The sequence below is a fragment of the Hordeum vulgare genome, chromosome 2H (genome assembly GCF_904849725.1).
Source record: "Hordeum vulgare subsp. vulgare chromosome 2H, MorexV3_pseudomolecules_assembly, whole genome shotgun sequence".
NCBI classification, from domain to species: domain Eukaryota; kingdom Viridiplantae; phylum Streptophyta; class Magnoliopsida; order Poales; family Poaceae; genus Hordeum; species Hordeum vulgare.
The window spans coordinates 310,329,324-310,355,620 of record NC_058519.1 but is presented as its reverse complement, the minus strand read 5'-3'; the positions used below and the strand labels follow the sequence as shown (position 1 = coordinate 310,355,620).

The following is a 26,297-nucleotide window of genomic DNA, read 5'->3' as shown; positions in this document are numbered from 1 at the left end:
CGGCGACCTCGCAGCACCGGCTCACAGCACGACATCTCGTCGGACCAACTCCGGCGACCTCGCAGCACCGGCTCACAGCACGACATCTCGTCGGACCAACTCCGGCGACCTCGCAGCACCGGCTCACAGCACGACATCTCGTCGGACCAACTCCGGCGACCTCGCAGCACCGGCTCACAGCACGACATCTCGTCGGACCAACTCCGGCGACCTCGCAGCACCGGCTCACAGCACGACATCTCGTCGGACCAACTCCGGCGACCTCGCAGCACCGGCTCACAGCACGACATCTCGTCGGACCAACTCCGGCGACCTCGCAGCACCGGCTCACAGCACGACATCTCGTCGGACCAACTCCGGCGACCTCGCAGCACCGGCTCACAGCACGACATCTCGTCGGACCAACTCCGGCGACCTCGCAGCACCGGCTCACAGCACGACATCTCGTCGGACCAACTCCGGCGACCTCGCAGCACCGGCTCACAGCACGACATCTCGTCGGACCAACTCCGGCGACCTCGCAGCACCGGCTCACAGCACGACATCTCGTCGGACCAACTCCGGCGACCTCGCAGCACCGGCTCACAGCACGACATCTCGTCGGACCAACTCCGGCGACCTCGCAGCACCGGCTCACAGCACGACATCTCGTCGGACCAACTCCGGCGACCTCGCAGCACCGGCTCACAGCACGACATCTCGTCGGACCAACTCCGGCGACCTCGCAGCACCGGCTCACAGCACGACATCTCGTCGGACCAACTCCGGCGACCTCGCAGCACCGGCTCACAGCACGACATCTCGTCGGACCAACTCCGGCGACCTCGCAGCACCGGCTCACAGCACGACATCTCGTCGGACCAACTCCGGCGACCTCGCAGCACCGGCTCACAGCACGACATCTCGTCGGACCAACTCCGGCGACCTCGCAGCACCGGCTCACAGCACGACATCTCGTCGGACCAACTCCGGCGACCTCGCAGCACCGGCTCACAGCACGACATCTCGTCGGACCAACTCCGGCGACCTCGCAGCACCGGCTCACAGCACGACATCTCGTCGGACCAACTCCGGCGACCTCGCAGCACCGGCTCACAGCACGACATCTCGTCGGACCAACTCCGGCGACCTCGCAGCACCGGCTCACAGCACGACATCTCGTCGGACCAACTCCGGCGACCTCGCAGCACCGGCTCACAGCACGACATCTCGTCGGACCAACTCCGGCGACCTCGCAGCACCGGCTCACAGCACGACATCTCGTCGGACCAACTCCGGCGACCTCGCAGCACCGGCTCACAGCACGACATCTCGTCGGACCAACTCCGGCGCAACAACTCCCACGACCTCCCAGCACCGCCTCCCAGCACAACGGAGCCATCACAACAACTCCGGGGACCTCCCAGCACCGCCTCCCAGCACAACGGAGCCATCACAACAACTCCGGGGACCTCGCATCATTGATTCACAACAACTCCGGCGACCTCGCAACACCGGTTCGCAGAAAGCCGTCACAGCAACTCTGATGACCTCGCAGCACCGGCTCGCAACACGACAGAGCCATCGTACCAACTTCGCGCGACCTCACAACACCGGCTGGCAACACGACGAAGCCATCGTAGCAACTCCGACGACCTTGCAACATCGGCTCACAGCACGACAGAGCTCCCAGCAGTCAAACATGCCCCCTTTAGTAGCCGCCCCCCTCGCATTACTTGAAAAAGAGCTCCTCGAGGCCATCCATGGTGGATGAGATCCTCGGAGTCACGGGGATGAAAGAGAAAGAAAAGATGGGAAGAAGATAGTTTGACCAGGAAAAGAAAGAACGCCTGGCTGAAAATTGATCATGAAAGGATAAGGAAGAGAGGATAAAGCGGTGGTGAGGTCCATGGACACGTGGTAGTCACATGAGGGCGAGCGAGCGTGTGCATTCGGATGAAAGTAAGCATTTTCCATTTTTCTCGTTTTGATGTTTGTTTATTGGGACTGCCTCGGAACTAAACCGATTCTAGGCCCATTAACACGTAGACTACAGCTTCTAGGCCCATTCCTCTAAAGGAAACCGATTGTTGGGCTCGCGGGGCCTGATATGCACCTTGCCGTCCGATACCTCTCTTCTAGGCCCATTCCTCTAAAGGAAACCGATTGCTGGGCTCGCGGGGCCTGATATGCACCTTGCCGTCCGATACCTCTTTCCTCCTTCCTCCTGACCTAGAGTTGCCGCCGTGCCGTAGCTTGTGGCGTCACCGACGACACCTCGCCCCCAACCCCTTAGCCTCTCACACGCGCCGCCGCTACGGCCGCTGCCATCGCCCTCCACGCGTGCCTGCAGTTTCCATCCCGTCCGCAACCTCGGACACTGTTTCTCGAGGTACGCCCTTTTCGCCATCCATCGAGTGATTAGTTGTTAAACCCCACTGACCATCTCCACGAGTTTTGGCCACATACCAACTAGATCTGCCCCAGCCTATCCAGCTAGTGTCTTTCTGTTTGGATGCTTTTTGCTGAAGATGCTCTCATGATTGCACGCACCTGCAGGTAAACCGAAAGGGAGGAAATCATGCCCAAGTTCAAGAAGAATCCGAACCCTCGGGTCTTCTTGGACATATCCATTGATGGACGACTTACCGAGAGAATCACGTTTGAGGTTGCAAAACAGTGTACCTTCATCTTATCGTTCTAAGTGATGTCTGTTTCTCGGTGGCGTGCGCCTGATTAGCTCCCCACTTTGGTGTTGCAGCTCTTTGCTGATGTAGTTCCGAAGACGGCAGAGAACTTCCGAGCTCTTTGTACCGGTAAAATGCAGAGTCTTTGCTGTGGAATAGCGTGCGTATAATGATGCAGTTAGTGATGAAACACACATTTTTTACATGCAAGTTCTTAAGTTTAGCATCCTTGATGTTGAGGATGTCCAAGAGTTAGCTTAAATGCTAGAAAAGGAATGTGCACGGTCTATGTCCACAAGGGATTTAGTTTCTAAACATACCGAGTACTTGAACGATGGTCTTGAATGCAAACCACAATGCTAAACAGGGATTTATTATGTTAGGAAGTATTAGTATTAGTCTAGGAGTCCTTATTAGTCTATTAGTATTAGTCTAGGAGTCCTTATTAGTCTATTAGTATTAGTCTAGGAGTCCTTATTAGTCTATTAGTATTAGTCTAGGAGTCCTTATTAGTCTATGTTTACTTTTCTTGCACCTCAAGTCATGTGTAATATATATGCCCCTTGGGCCTTCAATACAGATAAGTTGCTTTCCTAACATGGTATTAGAGCCTTAGGTTATTTTTTCGCACGCGCAACTCGTACAGATCCAATTTCGCGATGCCGCCATCGTCCTCTGGCCGTCTCGCGCTGCCCTCCCCGATCGATCTCCAACCGGGCCTCCCCGCTCGATCTCCAACCGGGCCTCCCCGCTCGATCTCCTCCCATCCTGGGAGCGCCGGCTCGCGTCCCCGCTCTTCGTCGTGGCGCACGCGGCCGCCCCTCGCCGGATGTCGGGGATCTTCGTCCCCTCGGTCGGGTTCCTCCCGTTCGACGGGCCGGATGACGCCGTGCCGTCCCCGACGCTCGCCTTCGCCCCGGCCTCGGAGGAGGCCGCCGCGCGCCTCCGCCTCGGTGCTCCTCGTCCCAGACCGGATCCCGCCGCCAGTCTTCCGCCCTCGCCGGATTTCAGTCCACTGCCGCCATCAGTCGTCCCAGGCCGGATCCCGCTTCCAGTCGCCCACCTCAGACGACGCCCTTGCTGGATCGGGCGCGGATCGGGCTGCTGCCTCGCTGGATCTCGCCCCACTCTCGATCTGACTCTACTGTTGCGAGCTAGATCGGGATGGCCCACGTGCGACTCTTCCTTCAACTACTGCTAGCAGCTGGTTGCGTTTTGCTGCCGCAGGCATGCTGCTCCGTCTACTGTCGCCAGCTGGCCTGACTACGTGTTGCTGCTAGCTGCTTCCTCCTATACTATGTGGTGATGTTCCCTGCTACTACGTGGTGCTCATACATGGTGATGTTCCATGTTACTACGTGGTGCTCATGTCCCCGTTGTTCCTAGTTCTTTTAGTTTCTATAATTCCGCTGCGTCCACCAAATCCGTTCATATTTTGTGTTTTCTCATGCCATGCGAGTCCACCATACCTTAGTCCGTCAGCCTTTCTCCGGTCCTGATCCTTTCTATACAACTTTTGTGGCTTATTTGCCCTTGTTGTTTTCTATAGGATTTTCTGGACTTCTTTAGCATTGTCGATCTACGTCCATCGTGTCTTATCCGCCGAGCTTCTTTCGCCAACGGTTGTCGTGGACTATGATTTTTTGCACAATGCTTTATTCTCTTGATGTGCCATCTTCTTTTGACAACCCATCTTCTCTTGATACTTATCTTGTATCTTCAAGTAATGCGGTGTCTTCCTCTGATGTGCCATCTCTTCGGTGTCTTCCTCTGATGTGCCATCTTCTTTTGACAACCCTTCTTCTCTTGATACTTATCTTGTATCTTCAAGTGATGCAGTGTGTACCTCCGATGTGCCATCTCTTCGTTATCTCCTTCGGCGACTCGACAAGTTTTTAAGACTCTTCATGCTACGATGACACTCTCAAGACGTGGATTTGGATTATCATTTTTTTAGTATTATACTTCTTCAAATGCAATGCTATTGCATATGCTTTGCATTTGAGGGGGGGTGTTAGGAAGTATTAGTATTAGTCTAGGAGTCCTTATTAGTCTATTAGTATTAGTCTAGGAGTCCTTATTAGTCTATGTTTACTTTCCTTGCACCTCAAGTCATGTGTAATATATATATATGCCCCTTGGGCCTTCAATACAGATAAGTTGCTTTCCTAACATATTGTACTTATAGTTTTGATGCTATGCCTGGTAATGATATGGCGTAGTATAAAGTAGAATGGTGAAATCGACGGAGTTGAATTTGAGCGTTGCTGCATTGTTTCCTAGTATATTTTCCCCTTTCCTACTTCCACATAAGGGTATGAATGAGACATTTGTTAGTTGAAGCTGTATAGGTGCTGTAGCTGTATTGTTGTCTTTCTCTCTTCATCTATAGTTCTGTAGGATCGGATTTAACTAAATCTTAGGACCATGTTGTCTGTTGAGGATATATTGTAAATTTGTTCTTCTCTCCACACACCTTTCTTTTCATGGTAGATTATTGATTATTTCTAATAATAGAACATGGGACCACTGCTTTTATGTTGAGATCGAGAGGGAGATCAGTACCTTTAGACAACTTGAGCTACCTTCTCTGGTTGCCCATGAGAGTTCTATGTGTGTGTGTGTGTGGCGGCTTACTTTCTTGGAGGACTGGGAGCTCCTCTTTCAAGGTCATCACAAGGGCTGGGCCTTGTGGGCTTAAGTGAGATGGGCCAGGCAAACCATATCGGTTCACTCCCCCTCAAGATGGGTGGTAGATATCTATCATCCCCATCTTGTCAAATGCCAAGTTACAGTTCTTTGTTCCAAGTCCCTTTGTCAAACAATGTGCAAACTGCTGCCTAGAGCTGACATGAGTAAGACTAGTGATCCCAGCATCAAGTTTCTCTTTAATGAAGAAGTGATCAATCTCCACATGTTTTGTCATGTCATGTTGAACTGGATTATTAGCAATGGCTATAGCTGACTGACTGCTGACTGATTGTTGATCATCCAGATCATCTCACACAACCCTTGAGACAATGCTCTATATTCATCTTTTGCTGTTGATCTAGATACAACAGTCTGTTTTTTGCTTCTCCATGACATCAAATTTCCTCCCACAAACAAACAATAATCAAAAGTTGATCTTCTATCATCTTGACAACTGGCCCAGTCAGAGTCACTATAGCCATCCACCTGAGGATGTCCACTCTTCCCAAACCACAATCCTTTACCTGGAGTTCCCTTCAAGTATCTCATGATTCTGTGCAAAATATCAAGATGCCCACTCCTTGGTTCATGCATATACCTGCTTACCACCCCCACGGCATACATAATGTCAGGCCTGATATGACATAAGTACAATAACGTCCCAACCAATTTCTGATAATCTTCCTTATTCACTAGCTCTCATGATTGTGCTGTCACTTGATGATTTTATTCAATCAGAGTAGGGGCAGCATGACATCCCATCACGCCCATGTCACTCAAGAGATCCAAGGTGTATTTCCGTTGGCACATAGAGATTCCCTTCTCTATCCGAGCCACTTCAATGCCAAGGAAGTATTTTAGGTTGCCCAAATCCTTTACCTCAAACTCCTTGCTCAGACAACCCTTCAATCTCTCTATTTCCTCCTTATAATCTCCAGTGATAATAATGTCATCCACATAAATAACAGGAATGGTGATCTTCCGATCAGAGTGCCTATAGAACATCGTGTGGTCATTGTTTCACTGACCATACCCCATACCACGAACAACAAGTCCTTAACCTATCAAACCATACCCTTGCTTATTGCTTCAGTCCATACAAGGATTTCTTCAGCTTGCATACCTTCCCCGTGGTCTCTGAAGTACCAAATCCTGGTGTGTTATCTCCATGTACACTTCTTGCAACTCACCATGCAAGAAGGCATTCTTGATATCTAATTGATGTGACTTCCACCCAAAGTTTGCAGCACATGAGACCAATATCCGCACTGTGTTCATCTTTGCCACGGGAGCAAACTTCTCATCATAGTCAATTCCATAAGCTTGACTATATCCTCTGGCGACCAATCAGGATTCTGCTTCATTGTATAGATCCACTTACAACTCACTGCTTTCTTTTCTTCCGAAATGTGGTTAGCACCCACGTCTTGTTTTTCGCCAATGCTTCCAACTCATCTATCATTGCCTCACGCCACCTCGGATCTTGCTTTGCAGCCTTCCAATCCTTTGGGATTGACACAGTTTGAAAGGAGGCAACAAACACTCTATAGGAAGGAGACAAACATACATGAGGGTGCCAAAAGGCTACAGGAGAATGCCAAGAGACTAGAATGCAAAAGGCCAAAAGACATCACTAATATAACTCTAACAAACCACACCCAATAATAAGTGCCCATCAAGAATTTGTGCCCCCCTCCACCTTCATGTGTGTGTGCTGCGAGTATCTTAGCGAGCTTCTCGAAAGCCTCAGCAAGAGCATTTGGTTCACCCAATGTTCGAGAAAGCGTTTTTAAGCGACACTTAAGCGCTGAGCGATGACAAAGCGCTTCACTTTTGCCCTAAGCGGTAGATTAAGTTTTTTGTAATTTGACTGTTTTTGAACTACTTTTGCTTGTCTGATTGTGCAATAATGGCAATATCCCATTTATCTTATTATTAGGCTCTGTTTGGGAACTATTTCCTTCGTATGCTGGCAAAATTATGGCCACATGATCTCTATTAGGCTATTTGAACTGAACTGCATTTTAGTTGTTATTTTGCTTGCCATGTGAACTTAATGTGTACTAGGAAAAATGCCCGTGCGTTGCTACGGGTCTAGGGACAATGGTTGGAACGAGGATGCGACTTCTGTTTAGTCCATTTTTTTCAACTTCGAAGCACATTCTTCCAGAGTTCAGCTACTAATTGAAAACCGAACTATGTTTTGTCACCCATGGTTTAGTATGCACTTATATAAACCGGAATCAGCAGTGCTTGGAAATAATTTATGTACTTTTTTCATTCTCGTCTAGGCATATATGGTTCCGCCATCTGTTTGTGTCACAATGGGCACAAAGGATTTAAATATTTTGTCACAAATGTAGAAATAAACCCATAAATTAACTTTTTATTTCTTTGTTTTAATCCCCTTGTTTGCATGGGCGACGTGTGCCGTTTGGCCCTCACACCTAGGGGTGGGCATTTTAACCGAAGACCGAATTACCGAACCGAAAAAACCGAGACCAAAGCCAAATAGACCGAAACCGAAAATGTTTATACTAAATTCGGTCAGCAACTTTGTATAACCGAAATTGCATCGTTCACTTCGGTTTTAACCATCAAGTACCTGAATTACCCGAATTACCCATTCTCGTACATGCGTTCGTTTTAGCATCCTAAGGTAACGGCCGTCCTTCACGCTGGTCCTCACCGCTAAAAAGGGAGTTTCCCTCGCCACACCTCATCCACATCTCAGACGCCTCTAGATTTTTCTCGCACCGCTAATTTCCTCTGAACCTTATCTTCTTGTTCTTGTGTGCCTTCCCCACCACACCTCTGCTTCTCCTTTTTCTCGAGCAGCACCGCGTCGGCTCCGCCACTCCGTCCGCCCCGGTGCACCACTCTGCCCGCGGCCAGTGTTAGCGCGCCCCGCGTCGTCCCGGTTGTCCGCGCCGCCCCTTCCTGGTGGCCTCCCGCACCGCCCCGCGTTGGCCCGGTCGTCTGCGACGCCACGCCCGACCTCTCCGCCTCCACGTGCTCGCGTCCTTGCGCTCCGCCCGCCCCCTCGGCCTCGTTTTTCCGGCGACAAGGTCGTTCCTCGAGCTCCCTCGCCTCCAAGCTCCATCGCCTTCTCGCCTGTCAGCACGAAAAATCTAAAAGACAGGCCGCGTCCTCACCTCCCCTCTCCTCCCGTCAGCCACCACACCACGCCCCACACCCAGCCGCCGCGGCGTGTCGCCCCAACCGTTCTCGAGCGCCTGAACGGGAGGGATCCCGATCCAGAGCCGTCGCCCGCTGGTTCTTCTTCCTCCTCCTCTCGACTCACTTAAAACTGTAGTGCGGGTTGAATAACAAAAATGATAGGGGCTTTTTTGCAAAAAGGCCGTGACGGACGACAGAAGCGAACCGCGCTTTATTATTATTAGGGGAGATTCATTATGGTGTGAACTGTATTTTAGTTGGCTATTCAATTACACATGTGCCATGTTTCCTATTTTCCTGTGTATATTATTCAAAATCTATCAAATTCTAGCCAATTTAAAAAAACCGCTTAAGTGCGGTTAAGCTGCGCTTAAGCGTCCATTGCTCTAAGCTGTGGCCTTCCGCTTCGCTTACGCTTTCCGCTTTTTTGAACATTGGGTTCACCCATCTTTGCTCGGGATAGTCAGCAGCAGCACACAGCAACGAGCAGCCCCCACAACCTTCCTCTCCTCTGTAAACAACCACAGCAGCAACTGCAGTTCTTCTCCTCAACCAGCAGCAGCAGCCCCCTTTTCCTTCTCAAACTGCAGCTGTGGAAGCAAACTCAACTTCAGGCAGCAACAACCTCCTCTGCACACACCCCAGGAAGCAGTTCCTCTTCTCTCCTTCTTTTCCCGCAGCACCACAGCAGCAGCCGCAGCTTCTCTGCTTCCCCCTGCCGCGCAGCACCTCGCGTGCTTGCTCAGCAGCTTGCAGCTTCGCTCGCGCCTAGTCCGTGCGCAGCTCTCCAGCGCCTGGTCCCCGCAGCAGCAGCTGCTGCTCACCCACGCGCTGAGCCTCCGTCGCACGCTGCCGCCTCCTTGCATGCAAGCTCGTGCGCCGCCCCCGAGAAGATCCTCGCCGCCGCCTAGGTCCGTCGCCACCTCTTCCCTTCAGGCCCCACCGTCGCTGAGTCTGATACCATGTTGAGATCGAGACGGAGAGCAGTACCTTCAGACAGCTCAAGCTACCTTCTCTGGTTGCCCGCGTGAGTTCTGTGTGTGTGTGTGTGGCGGCTTACTTTCCTGGACGACTGGGAGCTCCTCTTTCTAGGTCATCACAAGGGCTTGGCCTTGTGGGCTTAAGTGAGATGGGCCAGGCAGCACATATCGGTTCAACATTTTACATGATATCTCCTTGTATAAAGATAATATATTTCACTTAATTTTCTTCACAGCTAATTGGTGTCTGGGTTGTTCTAGTTGATTGCAAGAGCCTAGGTTCCTCCATTTGATAGTTGTAATTTAAATGCTACGTTAGCATGTAATTATTGTCTGTATGTATTACCTTTTCTGTTAGCCTTACTTCTGGTCAACATGTAGGTGAGAAAGGCCTTGGAGAATCTACAAAGAAGCCACTTTATTTTAAAGGAACACACATCCATCGCATTATCCCAGGATTTATGGTTCAGGTGGCAAATTATTGCTACTTATCTGATTGCTTCATATTTTTTGTAGCCAGTGACACCATGTTAGGATTTTTTGTGGATTGCAAATATGAGCTTTGTAGAGTATATAATATGTACTCTTTATTTTATTTTATCACCCATTTTGTTCAAACTAAATCGATTAATCAAAGTTCTTAATTGCAGGGTGGTGATTTTTCCAGAGGAGATGGTATTGCTTTATTAGCCCAGGCTTCTTCTTTCATCAACTGACTTATTGATGTAGTGTACTCTATAAGCTCAACGTTGCATTCTGTTTCCAGGACGTGGTGGAGAGAGCATATATGGTGGAAAATTTCAAGGTATGGCTATATGATTTTTTGGTTATTTTGGAATTTATTTGTCAGCCTGTGCTTTTATCATGTTATGCCATCTGCTAAAAAATTGTATGTATTGTCTCGTGTTCTACAGACGAAAACTTCAAGTTAAAGCATGATCAACCTGGTATTCTTTCCATGGCAAACTCTGGAGAAGACAGCAATGGATCCCAATTTTTCATAACATTCAAGGCTGTGCCACATCTTGATGGGTATTACTTATTTGCTTTAGTCATTTTATTACTGTACATTTTGTTACTTTTCCTACTAGTACAACTAAAATTCAACAATCTCGATGAAACATCGACAAGTAATGGTTAGTAGTAAGTGATAGACCCAACACCACTGACATATTATCCACATCAGTATTACTGTCTATTTAATGCTTCCCTATGGATAAGTGGCCCTTTTTTGTATCACTACCCATGGTTTATCAACATTTTGAGTTCACGTTATAATTTTTGTAGCAAACATGTGGTTTTTGGGAAGATACTTAATGGGAAAGCTTTGCTTAAGAAGCTCGAAGCACTGGGTTCCGAATCTGGGAAACCTACAAGTCTAGTGAAAATCGTAGACTGTGGTGAAGCCTCTAACATAGATACTCAGAATCAGCTACATGGAGAGAAAGGTAAGTAGCCATGAACATCGAGATCCCGATACTATTCGTGTGTTATCTCTGGTAAGCTTTGTCAGTACTTGTTTTGCAGAAAAGAAGCTTAAAAGGGCAGTAGAAGATAACTCTGATGCTGGAGGGAGGGTCAAAACCAAAAAACCATCTAGCGTGGATAAACGAAGGAAGAAAAGAAAGAACTACTCTTCTGATTCGTATAGCTCAGAAACTTCTGACTCACAGTCCTATTCCTCAGATAGTGGTTCGGATTCAGAATCATACTCTTCAGCATCATCCGATACTAGCTCATCTAGTGATCATAGGCACAAGAGAAGAAAAGGCTCTAAGAAAGTTAAACGAAAGCCTGCAAAGAGGAAGAGCAGCCATAAGAAGAGCAAGAGCAAGAGTAGAGGAACAAAAAGATCCAAGCGGTAAAATATTGACCTTTACAAACTGTGTATTTCTTTTTGCGGGGTTACAAACTGTGTAGTTATGTTCACTCAGAACTATACTAGCTGAATTGATTCCCTTCTGGTGCTTTTTTAGGAGCTATGGCAGCTCAAGTGATGATTCAAAAAGCTCGAGCAGCAGTTTTGACAATGAAAGTGCAGGCTGCCGTACCAAGCATCGGTTGAAGAAAGGTAGGAGAGCTAACTTGCATTCAATTTTCTGTTCTTCATCATTTTCTACCACATACTTTGGTAGACCACATGCTGTTTGAATTTGTTAGAGTACGTATATATAGCCATGTAACCTTTTCATATTTACCCTATTGTATAAGGGGTTTCCTGCATATCCTACACCTGTACATGTATATATACCAGCCTACCTCATGGGAATACAAGTTGCATATTTCCTAACATGGTATTAGAGCTAGGTCAATTTTTTTGCACGTTGCAACTCGTGCAATTGATCCTTCGTGGCTGCCGCCGCTGCTTTTCTCTCTCGAAGTCGCTGGTTCTCCATGTCCTCCCCGCTCCTTCTGGATTGAATCCACCAGGCATCGCAGCCACTGGTCTCCCTCTGGACCGAATCCATCAGGAATCGAAGCCACCGGTCTCCCTCTGGTTCGACTCCATCGAGCATGCTCAGGATCGATGCTGCCGGCCGCTGGTCTCCCGCTGTCCCTCGTTGGACCTTGCTGTTGCTGCCGGTCTCCGCTCTCTGCAGCCCCTAGTCGGACCTTGCCGCTGGCCGCCGGATCCCGCGCTCCTCGCCGCCAGTTTCCTGGTTCAGTCGTCCCGAACCACAAGCTCCATTGCAGTTATGCTGCTGCTGCTGGCTCTTGCCCGATCCGCCTGTTGCGAGTGCTGACTGCGGTTAGCATCGGGAGCCTATACTACTGTTTCCTGGTGATTGCTAAAACTAAACTAAAATAAAAAATAAATAAAAAAATGGTGCCTTTGGCTTGTCCATCTGTGGCGTTTGAGGGTGTTTCCTACCCTGATTCCGTCTCGCCCATGCGTTGTTTCTCGGTTCAGCATGGTGCTCGTTCGTTTGTGACGTCGTTCTTTCTGCGGTCTTTCGCCGACTGTGTGGGTCGCTGTTCTACGACTCTTGCGACCTCCACACATGGTGATTGTCGGTCTACATCGACTCTTCCCGTGACTTCTATCGGCGATTGTCACTCTACATCGACTCCTTCCGTGACTTCTACCGGTGATTGTCACTCCGCCGACTGTGTGGGTCGTCGCTCTTCTACGACTCCTGCGACCTCCACACATGGTGATTGTCGATCTACATCGACTCTTCCCGTGACTTTCATCGGTGATTGTCACTCTACATCGACTCCTTCCGTGACTTCTATCGATGATTGTCACTCTACACCGACTCCTCTCATCGACTGTATTGGTGCATATGACTTCATCGACACACCCTTCCCTTGGCGCTTGGGGCTTGCATGTGTGTGCCCTCGTCTCCTCCATCGGCTCTGGCGGATGCTGCTGGTTATGCTACGCCGCCACATCTAGCGGCTTCCACTGGCGATGGTGGCTCGTCCTCTCCTGATGCTACTGCATCGACCACTTCAGCTATGTATTTCACCGAGCAGGAGATTGTGCGACTTCGCGATCTGATGACTGCCTCCGTCTCTTCATTACCGGGTGCAAGTACATCGACCTCTTTAGTTGAGCCCCTGACCGAGCACGAGATTATGCGACTTTGGTACCTGCTAGCTACGTCCTCTAGTTCTTCACCGATGGGTTCTGCTGGTTCTGCTACTAACTCTTCGGGCATTGTGAGACCACCTTCTACACAGTCAGGTACATCTTCATGGATTCTTGATACCAGAGCATCTTTTCATATGACTCATGATTCATCCACCTTGTCTTCTATTCGTGCTCTTGATTCTCCCGTTCATGTTCTTACTGTTGATGGTACCTCCCTCCCGGTTCATGTTCGAGGCGTTCTTAGCACCTCATCCTTTCATGTTCCTGATGTTGCTCATGTTCCTCGACTTACCATGCAACTCATTTCTGGTGGTCAGATTGTTGACTCCGGTTGCAGGGTCATTCTTGACTTAGACTCATGTTCCGTTCTGGACCGTCACTATGGTGCTCTTCTTGGAGCTGGCCCCCGGCGTCGTGACTCTCAGGGTCTCTGGGAGCTTGACTGGCTTCACCTTCCATTCGTTGCCACCGCCGCCAGTCTCTCCTCCTCGGTTGCCTTGTCTACCAGCTCTTTTCATCAGTAGCATCACCGCTTGGGTCACTTATGTGGCTCTCGTCTCTCATCCTTAGTTCGACGTGGTCTTCTTGGATCCATCTCCGGTGGTGTGTCTTTAGACTGTCAGGATTGCTGACTTGGTAAATAGGTTCAGTTACCTTATCCTCATAGCGAGACCGTGTCTGAGTGTCCTTTTGACCTTGTTCACTCTGATGTCTGGGGTCCAGCTCCCTTTGCCTCAAAGGGAGGTCATCGCTACTATATTATCTTTATAGATGATTTCTCTCGACATACGTGGATATATTTCATGTCTTCTTGTAGTGAGGTCTTATCTATCTATAAGCGTTTTGCTGCCATGGTTCACACTCGGTTCTCTACGCCTATTTGCGTGTTTCGTGCTGACTCTGCTGGAGAGTATATCTCCAAGATGTTGCGTGGATTTCTTGTTGAGCAAGGTACTCTTGCTCAGTTCTCTTGTCCTGGTGCTCATGCTCAGAATGGCGTGGCTGAGCGCAAGCATTGTCACCTTCTTGAGACGGCTCGTGCGATGATGATCGCCGCCTCTCTTCCGCCTCACTTTTGGGCTGAGGCTGTTTCCACTTCCACGCATCTCATCAACCTTCAGCCATCCATTGCTTTGCAGGGTGGCGTTCCTTTCGAGCGTCTCTTTGATCATTCTCCCGATTACTGGGTGCTTCGTTTGTTTGGTTGTGTTTGCTATGTTCTTCTTGCCCCTCGTGAACGCACCAAACTCTCTGCTCAGTCAGTTGAGTGTGTCTTCTTAGGTTATAGCGATGAGCATAAGGGATATCATTATTGGGATCCTGTCGGTCGTCAGATGCGTATTTCTCGCGATGTGACTTTTGATGAGTCTCGTCCCTTCTACCCGCGTCCATCTTCCTTGACCTTTGGAGTGGATGATATATCTTTCCTCACTTTTCTGACACACCTATCACTCCCATTGAGCCCTTGCCCATCCGTCCTACTGTCCCTGCTTCTCTGACTGTTGCAGATTCGATGCCATCATCTCCCATGGTTTCCACACCTGCCATCATCTCCCATGGTTTCCACACCTCACTTATCACCGGATTTTGCACCTTCCTCCCTGGTGACTTCTTCGTCTCCACCCCCTGATTCTATCTCGACGATTCCTCCTCGTGTTCTTCCATCTTTTCCTTAGCATTATACTCGTCGTTCATGTAATGTGGATGTGTCTACTGATGTGTCCTCCTCTCAGCCTACCTATGGCTTGCGTCCTCGTCCGCTTCTGCCTGTTGATCGCCTTGTTTTTTCAATCGCTGGTGCTGTTGTTCTTGAGCCGACTTCTTATCATGAGGCTATTGTTCATCCTGAATGGCAGTTTGCGATGGTAGAGGAGATTACTGCTCTTGAACGCACCGGTACATGGGATCTTGTTTCTCTTCCTCTAGGTGTCCGTCCCATCACTTGTAAGAGCATCTCCAGCCGTTGGAGCCCCCAAGAGCACCACCGAACCAAAAAAGTTGGTGTCTTGGGGGGCCAAATGCTTCATCCGGTGATAATATGGGTGCATCTTCCCAGCCACAACCCCATCCCAATCAAAAGTTTGTGAAGGAAACGATGAAGTGGGCCAAAAAAGAACACGTGGGAAGACGTGAATCGCCGAAACTTCCGCCAGCACCCCCAAGAGCCCCCCGAGCGCGCCAGGTTTCGCGTAGGTATGCCGACACTATTTTGACGTCCTGGGGGGCGCTGGGGCCGTGGCTGGGCCGTTTTTCGGCCAAAAAGTGCCCACGAGCCTAATACCAAGCCTAAAAAGGTATCTTGGGGGGCAAAATGGGGGTGCGGCTGGAGTTGTTCTAAGTGGGTCTGCAAGGTTAAGACTCGCTTTGATGGTTCTCTTGAGCGTTACAAAGCTTGTCTTGTGGCTTGTGGTTTTCAGGAGGAGCATGGTCGTGATTACGACGAGACTTTTGCTTCTGTGGCCCATATGACCACTATTCGTACACTTCTTGCCGTGGCCTCTTCACGCCACTGGCCTGTCTCTCAGCTTGATGTTAAGAATGCCTTACTTAATGGTGAGTTGCGTGAGGAGGTATATATGCAACCACCACCCGGGTATTCTGTTTCGGATGGCATGGTATATCGTCTTCGTCGCTCTCTCTATGGCCTTAAGCAAGCCCCCCGTGCCTGGTTTGAGCGTTTTGCCTCTATGGTGACTGCCGCTGGTTGTTCAGCGAGTGCTCATGATCCAGCATTGTCTGTCCATCTTTTACCTCGTGGTCGGACTCTTCTTCTATATGTCGATGACATGATCATCACTAGCGATGACCCTGAGTATATTGCCTTTGTAAAGGCCCGTCTTAGTGAGCAGTTTCTTATGTCCGATCTTGGACCTCTTCGCTACTTTCTTGGGATTGAAGTATATTCATGATCTTCTTGCTTGTGCTGCTCTTACTGATGAGCGCATTGTTGAGACTCCGATGGAGCTCATTGTTCACTACTGATGGTGCCCCCTTGCCTGATCCGAAGCGTTATCTTCATCTTGTTGGGAATCTTGTCTACCTAGCTATCACTCGTCCGGATATTTCTTATCCGGTTCATATTCTGAGTCAGTTTGTCTCCGCTCCCACTTTGGTCCACTATAGTCACTTTCTTCGTGTTCTACGATATCTTCGGGGCATGATCTCTCACCGTCTATTCTTTCCTTGCTCCAATTCTTTACGACTTCAGGCTTATTTGGATGCTACGTGGGCTAGTGATCCCTCAGTTCGCCGTTCACTTTCTGCTTACTGTGTTGTTCTTGGTGGTTCTCTCATTGCCTGGAAGACGAAGAAACAGACTGTAGTTTCCCGTTCGAGTGCAGAGGCTGAGTTGCGAGCTATGGCTCTTTTGACGGCTGAGGTGACTTGGTTACGGTGATTATTTCAGGATTTTGGTGTTTAAGTCCTTACACCTACTCTGCTATTATCTAACAGTACATGTGCTATTAGCATTGCGCGTGATCCTGTGAAGCATGAGCTCACCAAGCATATTGGTGTTGATGCTATCTATGTGCGCGCTGGTGTGCAGGATTAGGTTATTGCTCTTCAGTATGTGCCTTCCGAGTTACAGTTGGCAGATTTTCTGACGAAGGCCCAGACTCGAGCGTAACATGGCTTCTATCTGTAACCTTTTCATATTCACCCTATTGTATAAGGGGTTTTCTGCATATCCTACACTTGTACATGTATATATACTGGCCTATGGCCTCATGAGAATACAAGTTGCATATTTCCTAACAGAATTTAGTACTCCCTCCGTCCCAAAATAACTGTCTCAACTTTGTATTAGTTCTAATACAAAGTTGTACTAAGCTTGAGACAGTTATTTTGGGACGGAGGGAGTAGTTTATTTCTCTGTTCTGTTAACCCCTTTCAGTTTGCTGTGATCTAGAAGACAAGCTGTATTTGTACATTTTTTCGGGCAACGTATTTGCACTTTCTGTACTTGCCAATTCCTAGTCATCACCTTCTTGTGCCTAGTATTTTCTGCAGTTACATGTTTGATTTTGTTCAACATACTTGAAATAATAATATTATTAAGTCAACATCACTGGAATGGAAAATATTCTGAACGACAAACTTGTTCGTGTAATCGTGTTTATGTTTGTCACTGCTATTCACAGAACATATCTTGATTAGAAAATTTATTCCAGAAGCCTTTGCTTGCTTTTGCATTTGAGAACCATAGGGTAGAAAGATTGGAGCATAGCGCTTTAAGACTGCGGATTTGGTAATTTTAGGTGGAGATTCGCGCTGACATTTTTCTCTCTTTCGTTTTTTCCCTTTTTCTGTTTGATTGAGTCAGTTATAGATGAGACCAGTGGCGGAGCATGAAACAAAATCAAGAACGGGCCAGTAGCTTGCTTAGTGGGCCATCTTTTATTATTAGGCCAAATTCAAACCAAATCTTGAAAGAAAATGCAAAGAAAAGGGCGGGCCATGGCCCGGTTTGGTCCCCACGAGGATCCGCCCCTGGATGAGACATAGTTAATTCTCATCTAAATGAGACCTGGCCACACCCTTAAGATTGATACTCTTACTCATCATTTGAGAACAATAGTGTAGAAAGCATGATATTTTACTGTTTCTGTCTTCTTTCTTTCAGAATTTAAACAGCCTGCTGTGTATGACTATCTGTATGACCTTGATGGCCATGAGTTAAAGATCTTTGTCTAAGATTGTAACTAACAATCATCTTTTTAATGGCAGAGAAAGAAAATACCAAAACAATAAATTTGGAGATCAGAAAATCCTTGGAATATGCAGATAAAGGCAAACAAATGATTGCAGGAAGCAAACCGTTACACAACGATGAAAATGGGGCTGAAGAGAGGTTCGTCATTCAAAATTCCGAAGATAGATCTAGTAAATTCAGGTTTTATTTCTGTAAAGTACATGTATTGTCTTGATCCTTCTACTACTATGCAGCGAGAGTGCAACATCTCCTGTTTATTTATAATTGCAGGGATGATACCAACCCCACCAGGGCTGATACGACTCTGTCAAGGGCCGATGGCAACATCACTGCTGTTGCTGCAGGGACTGGCATATCTGAAGCTGGTGCAGAAAGGAACCCCTTAAGCAATGAACCAGTACCCACCAATGGCCAAGATTTAGCTATGGGCTCTACAGAGGATGGACGTGTCAGGAAAGGGCGTGGTTTTACGCAGAAATATTCATTTGCACGTCGATACCGAACACCGTCTCCAGAGTGTTCACATGTTCGTTCTAGCTACAGTGGGGGAATAAATTATAGATGGAATAACTTCAATAGGTATTGATACATGGTTACTGATTTACCACATTTTGACACTTCTGATATTATATTGGAATCCCATCGTGTCCAGGCATGGAAGAAATGGTCCTTATGGTGCACGATCGCCGATGAGGAGATACCATGGTTCCCCAAGAGCTGGTAGCCCACCGAGGTTCGTATTTCTTATTCATTGGAAATGTGAATTCCTTTGAATAACTTATCTAATCTCGTGGAGTTGTGGCATATTCTGCCAGCCAGCTTTTGCCTGTTGTTCTACTTCCGCTCTAGTTTACTATATTGAACACCGGGAATTTCAGTCTACCAGAGACTGGTGGCAATTACTCCCTCTGCAAAATATAATGCGTGTTTAACATTTCAGTCTCCAATACAGAACTTTGACTATGTTTTTCACTTGTAATATGCCTACAAAATAATAGAAAGATATATAACATACAAGAATTTTACTAGATAAGTACAAGGGTTTTATTCCTGCACTTCCAACACATATACTTTTGCAAATACTGTTAACTGCATGTATAATTCTTACAGTCCTGACAGAGAGAGTCCCTGTAGCTCTTTCAAGCCTTGAAGGCTTTTTTTTGAAGCCTTAAAGCCTTGAAGGCTTGATAGAGTATGTGGGCAGCTAATGGATCTTTCAGGATTCTTTCATGTTGCAGTTAAATATTATCATTATTATATACATTCTAGATGAATGTGGCATTTCTTCGAAGTTTAATTTATCCTCATTGACATGAGAACGGTGATCAAAGCTGTAGGTGATGTGGCGATTGGTAGTACTCACTCTGTTTCTTTTTAGTTTGCATATTAGGTTTGTCTTAGGTCAAACTTTCCGAAGTTTATAGAAAAACATATCAACATTTACAATACCAAATCAATATCATTAGATTCATTACAGAATATAGTTGGTATTGTAGATGTTCATACCTTTTAATATATATTTGGTCAACCTTTACAAAGTTTGACTGAAGACAAATCTAATATGCGGAGTAAAAAGAAACAGAGGCAGTATAAAAGATTGGTCCTGTTAGTTCAATGCTTTTAAGTTTTCAGTTAATTGGTTTGAATAAATGTCCAGGTCTGTTAGCATTCTGAACAAGAATAGTTGCTTTTGTTATCTTGTATTCTTGCCGAAATGTGTATTTGGTGCCTTTTGTTTCCTGCCATTTACTTCCTCCGTTTCTAAATATAAGTCCTTTTAGAGGTTTCACTAGGGGACCACATACGGATGTATATACATATTTTAGTGTAGATTTACTCATTTTGCTCCGTATGTAGTCCCCTAGTGAAATCTCTAAAAAGACTTATATTTAGGAACGGAGGGAGTATTAGTCTTCGGTAGATGTTATTGTTATGCATGAACAGACTTTTAGATACAGATAACGCATTATTTACTTAACAAGTCACAATGTCACATACTCTTTGCTGAATCAAACAGCATTTCATGATTTTGTGCAGTTTTGCCTAGGCCAATCAACTTTATCGTCCATGATCACAGGTACACAAGGAGCAACCGAAGCAGGAGCAGGTCACACAGTCCAGTGAGACGCCGTGACAGCGGAGGGAGACATCGCCGCCCTAGCCCAAGACGTAGCCGTAGCCCCGCAGAACAACATAAACGTGATGCAGCCTACGGGCCTCGATCAGGTCGTGGTGGCGGTGGTGGCTCCTCTGCTAATAGAGGAAGATCAAGATCCAGGTCCAAGAACCGTGATGCCTCGAGGTCTAGGTCTCCTGATGCCGCCCCAGCTAAAAGGGCGAGCTCAAAGTATAACCGCAGGCGCAGCAGTAGCTCAAGATCCAGTAGCCCCTCTGGTAGTAAAGGCGGTTTGGTTTCATACTGAGATGTGATGGCAGGAGCTGGAAAGTCGGGTTTCAGTACTCGCTACACTCTGAAGCACACCTTTTGTGTATCTTGAGATGCTGAATCATGTAGCTACTCTACTTTTCTTTTGTAAACGACTTGATGGCTTTGTGCATGAGATGTTGAGAACATGATCTCTTGACTGGTGAAATTTATCGATAAAGATGCACAACTCTTTTCAAGTATACAGAATTTTTATGTGACTCGTTCTTGCCCCCCCCCCCCCCCCCCCCCCCCTAATTATGTATGCACATTTCAAATTTATCTACTGGGGGGCTTGTGCCCTGGGTTTATCTCTCCTGACAACCAAACTAAGCCTTACTTTGCCAACTTTTCAACGTTTGTGTTTCCTCTTCAGGTGTGTAGTCTTGGTAATGTCCCACATATGTAGAACATCTATGTTAAGAAATTTGAAATGTTTGCGTGCCATAATGATGGGGACTTGCAACGGATCCCTGGTATTATCCGGATGTCTTAATGGCGACTGAACGAATTTATACCTGGTTGATCGCCTTAATAACTGCTATTATGACATACTACAACACACAGTTTTGGATTATAAAGCTTACGCGTATCTCTACATTCACAAATAACCCAATATAATACTCCTTCCGTAAACTAATATTAAAGCGTTTAGATCACTATTATAGTTTACAGAGAGAGTACAAGGTATATATCACAAAAGTATATCATTAAAAACCTCAAATAGTCTATTTTCTATTTGTATAACTAGCAAAACCTCAAATAGTCTATTTTCTATTTGTATAACTAGCAAAAGAGCCCGTGCGTTGCAACGGGAGAATGCAAGGCCTGAGAATCGGACTCGAAGGCATAGATATTCTAATGGTGCAGTATTATCGAACATGTCAAATATGTACCCTTAGGATCCTTGTGCATGTCAGATAGCATTACGGATTTTTGTTCACGTTTAACTCACTTTTCTTCCTCTTACTCCATCCATTATCTTTGTCTCCCTTGCTTGGGTATCTAGGAACATCAAAAATACAGTATAGCTTAGAATTTATCGAGATGCATTGAATCCTTTAACAAAGGACCACATCACTGTAATGAAAAAAACTCATGCAGTCAACCTTGTCATCTCATCTGCATTAACTAAAGTGTGAATCAAATCCTCTAGTTCAGTTGTAACCATAAAAGTAAAACAGAACTGTAACGGAGCAAAACTAAGACTCATTAACTGATGAAAGTTTACTCGGATTTCCTTTTTTGTGGAATCGTTGTTGGACTAACAAAATAGCAAACAATAGTAGCTAGCTTTCTCGAGTAAATATCAAAACCGCAATCTGCACCAATTATCGAGGAAAAAATTGGAAATTTGCCACTTTCAATATATGGGTTCTTAAAATTGTCATTTTCAAGATTGGCTTCGCACATTTGCCACTCAGCTCGTTGGCTCCTTGATTATCATGCCACTTTCCTCCTACTTTTGATTTTCATTTTCCTTTAACATTTATAAGCATTGGAAAAGACCAAACCAGCCCTGATGCATATACACGTACTATCCAAATTTCAGTTGACACTTTGAAGCGGAGGACAACGTACCGGCCACCTAGAATACCGGGTGATCTCGTCAATGCAGACTGCTTCACCGATCTCCTTGATGCAGAGTGTCGCAGATCGTCTAGAGTCTAGACGTCGCATGCCACGGATATTCTCAGCGTCCCGAGCAGGACGGCGGGCTGTGCAGCTATGGCGCGCGCGGAGATGGCGCGAGCAGCAAGCAGCCTAGTGGCGCCGGTGGGGGCTGCTTCAGTAGCCACTCTTATCGACATCCTCAAGTAGTTGTGTGCTGTTCTCCAATTCAGTGCTAGCTGAACTTCAGAGGAGACCAGAACCTATAGCCGCGGGCTGGCTCGAGTGCCCGCGGTGGGCCTCATCGGCCGTGTAGTAGGCTCTCCTCACGAGCTCCTCGCGGAAGATGGCGTGCTGCGACTACGCGCCGGCGAGCACGGCGGCCGCGACCATGGGAGCGGCGGGGCCGGCTTCCTCGCGCCCCGCCACGGCGGCGCGGGCCCGTCTTGCAGACGGCGGGCTTCGACAGGGGCACGGGAGGGCTCCCCCTTGGTCGGAGGCGCGCGCGAAGGAGAGGGAGGGCGGGGTCCGGCACCGGGTCGCCTGCAGCTCGTGGGCGAAGGCCGGGGCGCCGCAGGGAAGGAGCTCGAGCGCGGCGGGGTGCTGCGGCGTCGAGAGGCGGTGGTGGGGGCGGCACTTGACGGAGCAGGTGACCGCCGCCGGCATGGCTGCTGGTTGGCTTGGCGAGCTGGGGTTCAGCAAGGGGAGTTGGTGGAGATTGAAGAAAGAGGCCCCTGGACTGCGGGTTAGTTTGGATTAAATATAGGGTGGTTTGTGTAAAATGTAAAAAACGATTCGTTCTTTGACTTAAATCCGGACTGCGGGTTGATTTTAGGAAATGTCGGGGGCTTTTTTGTAAATGCCGTGGTGGGTTTTCCGACGGAAGCAATAGCCGCTTTATTATTAGGTATAGATTTTTAGACCATACAAATCATCTTATGGTCGTCAAATTATAGATCTAGGGATATGCGCAAGCCTTATAAACCAAAATGGACTTAATATTCTAGTATAGTCATCATATGCGGTTCAATATTTTTTGGAGCTCTTTATAAAAATAGGGCCACTTCCACTGCGTTGGTGCTTAGATTAGGTGCTAAAATGCATTTTAGGCTACATTGTTCATGTATGAAATGAATAAAGTTGTGTTGAACTACGTGTCGTCTCATCTTATTCATATTTTGTTCATGTATGAGGATATTGTATTGTGGCAGTTCGTATATTTCTACGGTTATCCCAACTGGAACTATCGCAAATTATCCTGGGATGATATCCGAAACTTGCATAGTAAGGGCGATCATCCTTGGATAGTTATCGGAGATCTTAATGAAATTTTATTTTCTTTGGAAAAAGAGGAAGGTAACACGAGACCAAATGCAATGATGAGAGAATTCCGCGAGTGTCTCATGGATTGTGGACTTGAGGATTTAGGCTACATTGGCAATCCTTTTACTTGGAATAGAGATGAAATCAGAGAGCGCCTCGACCGGGTCGTTTGCAATGTAAGGTGGCCAAATAAATTTCCTCGGGCGGCAGTTGTCAATGAAGAACATATTCATTCTGACCATCATCCGTTGGTCTTGGACATGTATTATACGGATGAGAACATATTTAGGCGTCGAGAGGGGCGTGTGAAACAATTTGAAGCAAGGTGGTTAAAGGAAGAGACCGTCGCTGAAATTGTGTGAGCGTTGTGGGAAAAAGCCAAATTAGCTTGTATCGGGCCATCACTAGCTGATCGTACACAAGCTGTGCATGCCGATCTACATTCTTGGGATCGTGAGACTCTCAAGGGGCTGAAGCGGAGAATTAAAAAATTAAAAAATGAGTGATCGTAATACTTCAAGAGGAAATTTTCTAGCTACAGAGAGGTTGTGCAAACTGGTTGATGCATGGTGATTGTAATACTTCGTTCTTCCATCACACTACAACGGCCAAGAAAAAAAGAAACAATATAAAGCAACTTCTCGATGATTCTCGGACTTGGAGAAAAGATGGATAATTGAAGGATCACATAAAGAATTATTTTTCAAAGCTCTTCATTTTGAAGGTTTTGCATCCGAGTCAAGAGGTTTTGTCCTTGTTCGCACGAGAGTGTCTAGTGAAATGAACAATTCTCTTCTTGCTCCTTATACTACTAAGGATGTTCGTAAAGCTTTGTTTGATATTGGGGATTTAAAATCTCAAGGACCGGACGTACTCCATGCTATTTTCTATAGAAGATTTTGGCCCAAGCAAGGAGATGACTTAGTTGGAGAGAACGTGCAAGCAATCAATACATGCACTATCCCAGATCACTGGAATGATACTGCGATTGTGATGATCCCTAAGGTGAATACACTAGAAAGGGTAACCCAATTTAGGCCAATCACTCTATGTAATGTGGTTTATAAGATAATTGCTAAAATGGTGGCTTCTCGGCTGAAGGTTTTTCTTCCCGATATTATTAGTCCTACACACAGTGCTTTTGTGCCCGCTAGATTGATAACACATAACATTTTAATGGCTTACGAGTGTTTTCACACCATCAAGAACAAAAGAGAAGGTAAAGAGGGATTGTGTGCTATTAAGCTCGATATGCATAAAGCTTACGACAGAGCTGAGTGGCCTTTTCTGAAGGAAATTATGTTGAGATTGGGCTTCCGTCAAGATTGGGAGTGAAAGTCTGTAGAGATGCGCCACCCATCACAAATCTTTTCTTTGCAGACGATTTGTTGATTCTTATGAAAGCTAACAATCAGAGTGCGGTAGCTCTCAAATCAGTACTAGATTCATATTGTGCGGCTTCGGCACAATTGGTTAGCGTTGAAAATCTAGCATTTTTTCAGTCCTAATACAAAGGTGCAAATCAGAGAACAATTATGTACTACTGTGAATATTATGACTAAGACCCTCAATGATAAATATCTGGGCTTGCCAGCAAATGTGGGATTAGATAAAACAGACTCTTTCAATTTCGGATTGAGCGAATAGTTAAAAAAATTAGTGGTTGGAAGGAAACACTATTTTCTGCTCAAGGCTGTTGTCTAAGCCCTACCCACATATGCGATGTCGGTCTTTAAAATTTCTAAAAAAAATATGTAAATGAATCATTGACGTGATAGCGCATTTATGGTGGGGAGACGAGGAGAACCAGAGAAGGATGCACTTGATGGCTTGATGGAAGATGTGTGTCCCTAAAAACCAAGGAGGAATGAGATTTCGTGATATTCATTATTTTAATTTAGCAATGGTCACCAAACACGCGCGGCGCCTTCTTGATAGTCCTGATTCCTTGTGTGCTACTATTCTAAGGGCCAAGTACTACCCTAATGCTAATCTATTGAACACTAAATTAAGGAAAGGCTCTTCCTTCACCTGTCAGAGTATTATGGTTGGCGTGACCTCTCTAAAAATGGTTATTTTTGGCAAGTGATGAATGGAAAAAACATCAACATTTGGGATGACGCTTGGATTCCAAATTGTGCCAATAGGAAAATTGTAACACCAAAGGGAGGACTTTTATTATCTTAAGTGGCTGATTTGATTGATCCTGTTGTGAATAATTGGGATGAAGACCTTATTAGACAAACAGTGTGGCCCATTGATGTTCAATGGATTCTTTCAATTCCACTATCATAACATGACATGCCAGATTTCATTGCGTGGAGTTATACCAAGAATGGTATGTTTTCGGTGCGGCCTGCTTACTCTGTGGAGTGGGACCATCAATATGAAAGTAAACTGAGACATTCTAATGGGATGGGAGGATCTAAAACTAACCCTATCTAGAGTAAGTTATGGATGTTATATTACGCGGCAAAGGTTAAATTTTTTATTTGGCGTACGCTACATGGCACCCTCCTTTGCCGTGTAACGCTTGCAAATAGACATATGAAAAATTCGCCAATTTGTCCCACTTCCTCTGAAGGTCTAGAAGATACAAAAGCATTTGCTTTTTGTGTGTAGTAAAGCAAATGAGGTTTGGAAAAGATTAGGGATGGATGATATTATCGCTAAAGCCTCTGAGACTGATCGTGCTGGAGAGGCGGTGTTAGAGTACTTAATTCTTCTACCAGAACAAGAATTCAGGATTATGGGACGCCACAATGTGCGTGAAATGATTGCTATCTCAGCATGGTATCTATGGAGGTAAATACAAAAACTAGTGCATAAGGAGAAAACTTAGAATGCTCATCTGATTTGTATGTGAATTTTAGCCCTTACAACAAATTCTGGCAGTGCATCATCCCCAAAGGCTCAATGAGATGGGAGGGATGGTCTTGTCCCCCTAGGGGATTCGTGAAACTGAATGTGGATGCTTCTTTTGACCATAATCTACTACAGGACACAATGGGGGCGGTTATTAGAGATGATAAAGGAAGATTTATTGCAGGAGGAAACATCAAGATTGACTATTGTGCGGATGTATTGATGGCTCGAGCACTGGCGCTCA

At 46.5% G+C, this 26,297-nt stretch overlaps 1 protein-coding gene across 2 annotated transcripts; it reads left to right on the top strand.

The window, feature by feature from the left end:
• Positions 1-2,163: 2,163 nt before the first annotated feature.
• Positions 2,164-20,457, top strand: LOC123426151 (peptidyl-prolyl cis-trans isomerase CYP63-like). Of its 2 annotated transcripts, none has more exons than XM_045109930.1 (14): positions 2,164-2,371; positions 2,539-2,647; positions 2,741-2,795; positions 9,899-9,987; positions 10,168-10,192; positions 10,284-10,322; positions 10,432-10,549; positions 10,805-10,965; positions 11,045-11,378; positions 11,494-11,588; positions 17,844-17,967; positions 18,100-18,408; positions 18,482-18,562; positions 19,907-20,457. In XM_045109930.1, exons 2-14 carry the CDS (start codon positions 2,561-2,563, stop codon positions 20,250-20,252), a joined length of 1,863 nt encoding a protein of 620 aa, XP_044965865.1. In that variant the 5' UTR covers positions 2,164-2,371; positions 2,539-2,560; the 3' UTR covers positions 20,253-20,457. The 2 variants fall into 2 exon arrangements, with proteins under 2 accessions (XP_044965865.1, XP_044965864.1); XM_045109929.1 differs by having other exon boundaries at positions 17,844-18,009.
• Positions 20,458-26,297: the final 5,840 nt, after the last annotated feature.

Excerpts from the sequence above, each read along its gene's own strand:
- LOC123426151 (XM_045109929.1), top strand. The coding sequence starts at position 2,561 with ATGCCCAAGTTCAAGAAGAATCCGAACCCTCGGGTCTTCTTGGACATA. Across the intron at positions 9,988-10,167 it reads TCCCAGGATTTATGGTTCAG|GGTGGTGATTTTTCCAGAGG; the intron begins GTGGCAAATTAT and ends TCTTAATTGCAG. Across the intron at positions 18,409-18,481 it reads AGATGGAATAACTTCAATAG|GCATGGAAGAAATGGTCCTT; the intron begins GTATTGATACAT and ends CATCGTGTCCAG.